Source organism: Tupaia chinensis, unplaced genomic scaffold, assembly GCF_000334495.1.
Source record: "Tupaia chinensis unplaced genomic scaffold, TupChi_1.0 Scaffold000469_1, whole genome shotgun sequence".
In the NCBI taxonomy this organism is placed as follows: Eukaryota; Metazoa; Chordata; class Mammalia; order Scandentia; family Tupaiidae; genus Tupaia; species Tupaia belangeri.
Genome location: NW_006159978.1, coordinates 113,193 through 123,766, shown reverse-complemented (window position 1 = coordinate 123,766; position 10,574 = coordinate 113,193). Strand labels below are relative to the sequence as shown.

At 38.9% G+C, this 10,574-nt stretch overlaps 1 protein-coding gene across 1 annotated transcript in view; it reads left to right on the top strand.

Moving 5' to 3' along the window:
- Window positions 1–10,574, top strand: part of CATSPERB (catsper channel auxiliary subunit beta) — a 159,021-nt gene that overhangs the window by 137,998 nt on the left and 10,449 nt on the right. Inside the window, exons 22-24 of the mRNA XM_027774693.1 lie at window positions 3,915–4,025; window positions 6,433–6,543; window positions 8,017–8,152. Coding sequence (XP_027630494.1) covers window positions 3,915–4,025; window positions 6,433–6,543; window positions 8,017–8,152 — 358 coding nt within the window. The remainder of the gene's footprint in view (window positions 1–3,914; window positions 4,026–6,432; window positions 6,544–8,016; window positions 8,153–10,574) is intronic.

Sequence of the window (10,574 nt, the reverse complement as noted above, 5' to 3'; positions counted from 1 at the left end):
CAAATAGAATCAACCCAAGAAGATCTTCTCCAAGGCACATTATAGCCAGATTGACCAAAAACACAGACAAAGACAAGATACTAAGACTGGCAAGAGAGAAATGTCAAGTTATCTACAAAGGATATCCCATCAGGCTAACAGTGAACCTCTCATCAGAAATAATGTGAGTGAGGAAAGAACAGGAAAATATATTCAAAGTATTAAAGGAAAAGCAATTCCAACTGAGAATACTGTACCTGGCAAGATTATCCTTCATATGGGAAGAAAAGACAAGAACATTCTCAGATAAACAAAACCTGAAAGAATTTACCAACTCCAGACCAGATCTCCAAGAAGTTCTTAAGGGAGTGCTATACCAAGAAAATTAAACACAGACACACAGAAATAAGAGTTCAAAAACAAGGAAATTGGCCAATTTAATCATAGGAACAAGTCTGGAGTTGAATATTATATCCCAGAATTTAGTCAGGAAGGTTGAACCACAACAGAAGTTGTAAGTACATGTGACCGAACTGGTGAAATAGAATCTTATGACTTGGCTGAGACATTGCTGATTTTCTTCTAGGCTTTGTTTTCTAGTTTTAAGGATTTCTGTCCTGTCTTGAGCTGTTGATAGGTTCATGTACCTACTATTTGAACAGAATCCTAACCTGTTTCCTGGCTTTAAGTTTTAAGCAAAGTTCCTTAGCATTTCTTTGATTTATTAAAGTTAAAACTGCTTTTCTTGAAAAAAAAAATTTTTTTTTGAAGTAGGGATTACATTGATATTTTAAAATCCTTACTCTGTAGATAAGTGTATTTTAATTTTTCTCTCTTGTATACATTTATTTACCTGGGAAAGGAGCTTGAGGGGGGAGGAGGAATTTGCTATCTCTTTAGCTAGCAAAATGGCGTGCCTTTGATCCTCACAGGTCTGACTTACGTTGACACAGTAGCCATGCTTCTGGGAGGTCAGAGCTAGGTACCAGCAGTCCTGCCCTTTACTGATCTTAGTGACATCTTTTGCCTCTGTCCTATGCTGCTCTGAGTGAACCAGAGAAACGGCCTTTTGCAGCATGTTTTCTACTATTAAGTTTGTGGGTGGTTTTGTTTTTGTTTTTGTTTTTGTTTTTGGAGAGGTTTTTGGTATAGAGTGTGTGTGCTCACCAGAAAGACAGAGAGAGACAGAAAGCAAGAAATCACCCCCCCAGGAGAGAGGACCATGCCACAATCCCTTCTCCTCCATTCTCCTTCAGGATCTTGGGCATGCACGCACACACACCCTGCATGAGTTTAAGCCACCAGGTCCAGGACTCAAACTGTGATTAACTACATGGGAGTCCAGCGACATAGCCATTGCGCCAACTACTGGTCCCATCTACTATTAAGTTTTAACCAGTCAGGAAAGTTTTATGTAACCAATGATAATTAACTTTATTTTTGGTATGGATTTTGTTTAGGCTGCAATGTTTAGCTTTTGTTAACTTTTACTCTTGTTGTCTTAAGTTCACTACTGTGTTTAACGGCATGTTTACCAAGACATTTAGCATGTAAAAAGCAGGGTTTTTATTTTCTTTTTCTAAAAAAACAGCTTCATATTGAAGCTGAGATTTATAAACAAGTTGAGTGACAGGCCTGGTATGCTCCCCTAAGGATAATTACCCTGAGGGGAGAATGGATAACGGACATGTACACACACATACCCGCTGTGTTTCTTGAGCTGCAGTCTAAGACTCAAGCACGCAATCAGCCATGTGGGATCCAGCCATCCCAACCATCACCCGACTAACTGGCCCCAAAACTGTCTTATTTCTTATTACCTATTTTAAAAAGAAAATAGCCAAACTTGAAGGATTATTTACTTGCAACATCACTAAGCCTAATTTTTAAAGTGGTTATTGCATTGATTTTATGACAGTTATTTTAGGTACTAAAAGTGTTTTTTATTTATCTACAAATTTCACATTTATTACTAAGGGTTCAGTTGTTGAAATTTCAGAAAATGAAGGCTAGGAATGTTGAAGAAAGAAAAATTTACTTTAATACCTAGAGCTAAAAATGAAATATTTACATTAGATGATTTTTTAGAAAACCAAGCTATTTAAATTAAAGTCTTAGGGGCCAGCAGGTAGCATGGTGGTGGGGGCACTGGGCTCACACATGGCCAACCACAGTTCGAGTCCTGGACATGGCAACTTGCTTTCAATTTCTTTCTCTCTCTCTCTCTCTCTCTCTCTCTCTGTTTGTCTGTCTCTCTCTGGTGAGCACATGAGCCCTATAGAAAAATTTTAAAATAATAATAATGATAATGATAAATAAAATTAAATTTTAAAATAAAGTCTTAGTAAATAATGATGACTTACACTTTTTTGGTTAATCACTTGCAGATAAACTACAGGCCCCCATCTAATATGGGAATTGCTATTCCACTTACAGATAATTTTTATCATGCAGATCCTAGCAAACCTATACCAAGGAATCTGTATCATAAATCCAAACAGTAGCCATGCTTCTGGGAGGTCAGAGCTAGGTACCAGCAGTCCTGCCCTTTACTGATCTTAGTGACATCTTTTGCCTCTGTCCTATGCTGCTCTGAGTGAACCAGAGAAACGGCCTTTTGCAGCATGTTTTCTACTATTAAGTTTGTGGGTGGTTTTGTTTTTGTTTTTGTTTTTGTTTTTGGAGAGGTTTTTGGTATAGAGTGTGTGTGCTCACCAGAAAGACAGAGAGAGACAGAAAGCAAGAAATCACCCCCCCAGGAGAGAGGACCATGCCACAATCCCTTCTCCTCCATTCTCCTTCAGGATCTTGGGCATGCACGCACACACACCCTGCATGAGTTTAAGCCACCAGGTCCAGGACTCAAACTGTGATTAACTACATGGGAGTCCAGCGACATAGCCATTGCGCCAACTACTGGTCCCATCTACTATTAAGTTTTAACCAGTCAGGAAAGTTTTATGTAACCAATGATAATTAACTTTATTTTTGGTATGGATTTTGTTTAGGCTGCAATGTTTAGCTTTTGTTAACTTTTACTCTTGTTGTCTTAAGTTCACTACTGTGTTTAACGGCATGTTTACCAAGACATTTAGCATGTAAAAAGCAGGGTTTTTATTTTCTTTTTCTAAAAAAACAGCTTCATATTGAAGCTGAGATTTATAAACAAGTTGAGTGACAGGCCTGGTATGCTCCCCTAAGGATAATTACCCTGAGGGGAGAATGGATAACGGACATGTACACACACATACCCGCTGTGTTTCTTGAGCTGCAGTCTAAGACTCAAGCACGCAATCAGCCATGTGGGATCCAGCCATCCCAACCATCACCCGACTAACTGGCCCCAAAACTGTCTTATTTCTTATTACCTATTTTAAAAAGAAAATAGCCAAACTTGAAGGATTATTTACTTGCAACATCACTAAGCCTAATTTTTAAAGTGGTTATTGCATTGATTTTATGACAGTTATTTTAGGTACTAAAAGTGTTTTTTATTTATCTACAAATTTCACATTTATTACTAAGGGTTCAGTTGTTGAAATTTCAGAAAATGAAGGCTAGGAATGTTGAAGAAAGAAAAATTTACTTTAATACCTAGAGCTAAAAATGAAATATTTACATTAGATGATTTTTTAGAAAACCAAGCTATTTAAATTAAAGTCTTAGGGGCCAGCAGGTAGCATGGTGGTGGGGGCACTGGGCTCACACATGGCCAACCACAGTTCGAGTCCTGGACATGGCAACTTGCTTTCAATTTCTTTCTCTCTCTCTCTCTCTCTCTCTCTCTCTGTTTGTCTGTCTCTCTCTGGTGAGCACATGAGCCCTATAGAAAAATTTTAAAATAATAATAATGATAATGATAAATAAAATTAAATTTTAAAATAAAGTCTTAGTAAATAATGATGACTTACACTTTTTTGGTTAATCACTTGCAGATAAACTACAGGCCCCCATCTAATATGGGAATTGCTATTCCACTTACAGATAATTTTTATCATGCAGATCCTAGCAAACCTATACCAAGGAATCTGTATCATAAATCCAAGGTAAGCAATCTTTCTACAAATAAACTTGTTTTTATTTGAATTTAAGAAGTCACTTGGAAGGGTTACGGGTGGACCTAGCTGTGGGACTTGAACGAGAAGGTGCAGTGATTTTTGTGATTGGTCCTGTGACTGCTGCAGCTGTGACCCCTGCTCATCCCGCCCTGCTTCAGCCCCCTCCTCGCACTCTATTCTTGGATGCAATTTGGGGGCCAGGAAATCAAAATCGAAATCCAATCTGTGTTTCATGGCATGTTTACCAAGATATTTAGCATGTAAAAAGCAGGGATTTTGTTTCCTTTTTTAAAAAAACAGCTTCAAGTTGAAGCTGAGATTTATCATAAACAAGTTGAGTGACAGGCCTGGTACACTGTGTCTTTCCCTTTATTCTCTCAGGCTCCCATTTGGATTTCTAAGGAAGTGAAAGGAGAATAAAACCTTTTTTAATGTTTTTTTCTCAAATGAAAGGAACCTCCTGACCCATCTCCTGTCTCCAGCCCTGTGATAGAAATGGCTTCCAAAAGAGAAGACTGTCCACTCCAACATAGGCATATTTAAACTCCTCACGGGTTCTGCCTAGAAAATTACCAAATCGCAGCAGCACCCTGGTTCTCTAGAAAAGTGATACCAGCAAGATAGAAAGGCCGAGAGGAACCATTAAATTCAGAGGAAACGGGTATTGTGGGCCAACTTCTTGAGGAAGCCTCGTGGATGTCTGTGGAGTCTCTGTCTATGCACATGTACGAAGGCACTTCATGTACACTCCTACCCACAAGCACACATGCAGACATAAAACTGGCATTTCAGTCTTCCCATTTCCTTCAGAGCGAAAACCCAACTCTTAACAGCGGTTTGTGAGGTCCTTCATGATTCAACCTTGGCGTCACATCTGATTTCTCCCAGCCTCCTCTGCTCTAGCCACATTGGCCTCTGTGGTTTCTTTTTTTCTTTTCTTTTTTTTTTTAGAGAGATATTTTGCTATAAGGGCGCATGTGCTCACCAGAAAGACAGAGAGAGACAGAGACAGAAAGCAAGAAATCACCCCCAAGGGGATGGCCACGCTGCAATCCCTTCTCCATTCTCCTCTCAGGATCTTGGGCATGTATGTACACGCACCCGGCGTGAGTTTAAGCCACCAGGTCTGGGACTTGAACTGAGGTTAACTACATGGGAATCCAGCGCCATAGCCATTCCACCAACTGCTGGTCCCAACGGTGGAAATACTTTTATGATGCATCTTTTGCAATCTTTTCTCATAGCTATTGAATTGGAAACGACTATGGGTCCAGTTCTGAAACCTGCATTTTAAAAACTTTTCTATAGGGGCTGGCAGGTGGCGTGGTGGTTAATTAAGGTGCTGGAATCCCATGTGGGCAACCACAGTTTGAGTCCTGGACATGGTGGCTTGCTTTCTCACTTTCCCTCTCTCTCTTTCTCTGGTCAAATTAAAAAATAATAAAAATAAATAAAATAAATTATTTTAAAAACCTTTTCTATAGCTGATCCTATTTACCCTGAAGTTTAAGATCAACCAACAGTGTAATGGTTACATCACTGGACTCCCACATAGTCCACTGAGTACTGGACTCAGCAGCTTAAAACTCATGCTGGGTGCATGTGTGTCCATGCCCAAGATCCTGGGAGGAGAATGGAGGAGAAGGGACTGTAGCATGACCACACACACCCCCACGGGGCGATTTCTCACTTTCTGTCTCTCAGTTTCTCTCTGTCTCTTTGGCCATCAAACACACCCCATAGCAAACATCTCTCTAAAAGAAAGAAAGAAAGAAAGAAAGAAAGAAAGAAAGAAAGAAAGAAAGAAAGAAAGAAAGAAAGAGAAAGAGTAGGTTTGAGAAGTGTGTGATGGAGTCTGCAGCCCATCAGATCCAATCTGCTCCTTTCCTGTCTTCATACGTCTGTGGTGGGAGGGGCATGATTAGGGAGTTTGGTGATCCTGACATGCCATTCAGAATGACACAGATTTTCTAGGTCCCATGCAACTGGGCTAAGGTCAACTGGCAAGCAGCTGAGTAGTGCTTGGATTCAAAGGAGACCATCAAAATTCAGAAATACTGAACTCTTTCTTATATTAATGGCAACCTCCCCCCCATTTCTTTTTAAGAAAGAGATTTTCTCCTCTCTTCTCTTTTTTGGGATTTTGGGCCCACACACACATGCCCAGCATGTATTTTAAGCCCCTGGGTCTGGGTCTGGGACTCAAACTGTGGTCAATTACATGGGAGTCCAGCAATGTAACCATTACCCCATCTGCTGGTCCTGCATTTTCCCCTTTTAATTTTTCGGATTTTTATTTATTCGAGGAATAAATCTTTAGCCATTTACTCAGTTTGTAGAAATCCTGCAACACAAAAAGGAAAAGCAAGTCAGCCTATGTAACTTCTATTTGCAGACAGCGGGTAAATATAAGCAGTGTGCTAATGCTTCCCGTCGAGCGGAGTGTAATTGCACAGAGGATCAGAAATTTTCATATGCCGTTGCATTCTCAGATTGCAGAGAAAAAGTAAGATAGTTTTTAATTATCTGGAGACAGAGTATTTTTATATTAATAAGATTTTGAAATGTACCTTTTGATTAAACATGAAAACTAAGGCATAAAAATACTGTCCTATGACATAGAACTGAATTTGACACAGCTAAAAAGATCAGGATTTAAATACATCTAGACAAATCAATGAAACATTTCTGTATAATAAAATAATAATACCTGCACTGCCGTTCATTTCATAGGATTCTTATAAAGATAAACACACACACACACATACATACACTGAAGAGCAATTTGTAACCTATAAAGCACTGTGATTCATCAAATTTGTGGATTCATTCAACTAACTTTTAAAATATCTAATATGTATCAAGCTCTTGGATACGGAAGTCCAAGTTCTTGTAATCAAGGCACTTTGTCTGATAATGGTGACAAATAAAAACCAATGCAATATGTTGATTAAGAGAACGAGTTCTGTGCCAGATAATACTCGTTCTGCTAGTATCGAAGCATTCAATGACATAGCAAGTTAATATTGGTATTTTCATTAGCAGAGTCAAATGTGCAGATGGTATAATGTTCAAGCAGATCCAGTTCAAAGGCCTGGTGACACTACATGTAAAGACTGTATATTTATATATATATATATATAGTGCAGACTATATATGTATATTATGTATATAGTATATCAAGAGATTATGTTAGACTATGTACATTGTAGTCTCTTTTTAAGAATTATTTTATTTAACTTTATTTATTTATTTTAATTTGACCAGAGTGGGACAGAGAGAGAGAGAAAGTGAGAAAGCAAGCCACCAGGTCCAGGACTCGATTGCCGTCGGCCATGTGGGAGTCAAGCGCCCTTAGCCACCATAGCACCTGCCAGCCCCGTCTCTACTATAGTCTTTACGATGTTGGTTATAGAGTCAGAACACAGTATGAGAGCTGTCGTTATATGCCACTTGTTGAATTAAAACAGCAGTTCTTGAGAGTTTACTCTTTTAAACACTGCTGTCAGCCTTCTCCACAATTGGCCTCATTGAGTTCTAGTCACAGCGAAGCCTGAGGCTGCACTGTTAGCATGCATTGCAGCTGGATTTGAACTCTGACTCCATAGCCTGAGCTTAAAACTGTCTGAAAAACTGTGACTAGCTGGAAGAGTGGTTTAAGGAGGAATAGGCAAGGCCCAGTTCGCACATGGCCTCACAGAATATCAGCCAAAAAGTTCTGAATGACATCATAAAAAATTCCTATGAAAAAAAAGGCCAATTGAAAGTTAAGAGTTTTGTTACCACAGTGTTTGTACACCGCCTTGATTCTCCTACAAGACAGGCATGTTCGTAACCGAAAAGGCAGAAAACCTTAGAAGTACATTTCCTTTAGAATGGCTAGACCATTGGAAATATATCTATTCATTTTTTTTAGCTCAAAATGAAATTACTAACAAATCTTCCAAACTGCCATTCACTCTTGGAATTTCTATTTTAGGTTCCTCGTTACAAGTTTCCAGTCACACAATATCCGATTTCTTTGGAGATCAAGACTGAAGATGGATACATCTCAGTGAAGTCTCCCTATCTGGTGACTGTTACCGAAGTAAACATGAGGAAAAACTGGAAGCTAAGTAGGGTGTTCTCTATTCTATAACTTTCCATGATTATTTATCTCATAAGTAATGTTGTTATTACTGGTTTACACAGCCGGTTACACAAGAGACAGCCAGGGCTTCTTTGGAAAAGGATTCGAATCAGTCGACACATTACTGTTTTACTGTTTTCATTGTCTCGCATTTATTTTTTCACCAGTTCAAGTGACCTGGGTTCTATGGCATGAAAGTATTTTTTGAAGAATATGAAATGCAAAACATTCAAAATAATGATCAAATCTGTACTGCATGCTGGTGTAGTGTTTCCTTTCACTGCTTATTTAGTGTACAGAGCGGGTTATAAAAGGTTTGCCAGATAATGTGTGCATCTATCTTGTATGAGTGAAGTTTCTACCAGCTGGTGGTATAGTGGTTAAGGCAGCTGGATCCCACAGCACCAACTGGGTTCAAATCAGACACAAGCCTGAAAAATATTCTGGATATATGTGTGTACATGTCCACAATCCAGAAAGGAGGGAGAAAGACAGGAGAAGGAATTGTAGCGTGACCCCCCCACACACACCCCCTTGGAGGTGCATTCTCACTTCCCTCTCCCTTTCTCTCTGTCTCTTTCTCTCTCTGGCAAATACATGTGCCCCCAGCAAAATTAAAAACAAACAAACAAAAAAGGTTTCATGGCAAAATAATTGGAAATATACAGAAATATTATTAAATATGAAAAAGGAAATTTAATTCAGTTTTATCTAAAACATGATTTTTTTTATACATTTTGTGCTTGCTCATGTGTGAGTCTTTGAGGTAGTAGATAAATGGATAGACAGACAGGTAGGTAAGTAAATAAATGGAATTAACCAACTAAATAGATTTAACTAAACAGAAATTCTTTTTTGAAAAGAATTATTTTATTTAACTTTATTTATTTATTTATTTATTTATTTATTTATTTTAATTTGACCAGAGAAGGGCGTGAGAGAGAGGGGGAAAATGAGAAAGCAAGCTACCAGGTCCGGGACTCGAAACACAGTCAGCCATAAGGGAGTCCAGCGCCCTTAATCACCACACCAACTGCTGGTCCCAACTAGACAGAAATTCTAATCAGTCATTAATATGTTACCATATATCCACATATTTAGTATTCAGTGAATCTTACTCTGCCCAACACATATGCATTTTTGAAATGAAAAAGTCAGTGGACTTCTAAACTAAATATTTTGCTTTAAATAATATCCTCATTTTGCGTGGTGTGCTGGAGGCTGCTCATACCAGATTTGGGGTGCTGATTGTTAAATATTGAAGCCTTTTACAGTCAGGTTGTTAAACCACTGGTAACTTGAAATTAATCATGATGAGAGCGTTTACACCATGGGAATTGGCAAATGCTACAATCAGAGCTTATTTTTCCTTTTAAGTCCCCAATACTATTACACCCCTGCAATTTCTCCTTTGTTAAGTTTATTTATTTATTTATTTCATGGGGTAAGGAGAAGAGAGATACTATTAACAAGGTCTTTTTTTTTTTAAGAATTATTTTCTTGAACTTTATTTTATTTATTTATTTTAATTTGATCAGAGAGAGAAAGTGGGAAAGGAAGCTGCCAAGTCTGGAACTCCAACTATGGTTGGCCCTGTGGGAGTCCAGTGTCCTTAACCACCATGCTACTTGTTGGCCCCATTGACAAGATCTTACCACACCACAACCCTCCAGCCCTCCCAGCTATCTGGGATCCCAGGTGTGTGATGGGTGCTCCCCAGGTGTTCAGGTCAACCCGAGATCTCAACTCAGGGCTGCCGATGTAACTCCATTATCTTGTAGTAGAACCATACCACTGGCAGCATTACACCTAGACTTAGACTACTGCAGTCTCTAACCCCTGTCCTACCTACGTGATTTTAGAAAGAATGACAAGAAAGGCTGAAATAACAGATCACATCCTTAGACTTAGGTAAGCCTACTGTGAATCTTTGTCAATTACTGAAAATTATTTATTCCCTACTACAGAGATTCTGAAATGTCTCACTACCAAAAACACATAGAGTATGCAAGTCAAGACTAGTCATGAGCATGAAACTGGAAGGAATATGGCAGAAGTGAGGTGATCAGAAGTGAGGCTGTCAGAAATCTCATCCTTCTTGAGAATGCCCTGAAGGCAGTGTGAGATATCAGGTCTAATTTCCTGTAAATATATGCACACACATAGATGTATATACAACTTTATATATATTTAATTTCTCTTTTTTTTTTTTGGAAAAGTTTGTTTTTGTTTTTGTGTTTTTGCTATAGGGCACGTGCGCTTGCCAGAGAGACAGAAAGTGAGAAATCACCCCCCCAGGGAGGATGGCTTTGCCACAATCCCTTCTCCTCCATTATCCTCTGGGGATCCTGGGCATGCATGCACACACGCCCGGCATGAGTTGAAGCCACCAGGTCCAGGATTTGAAC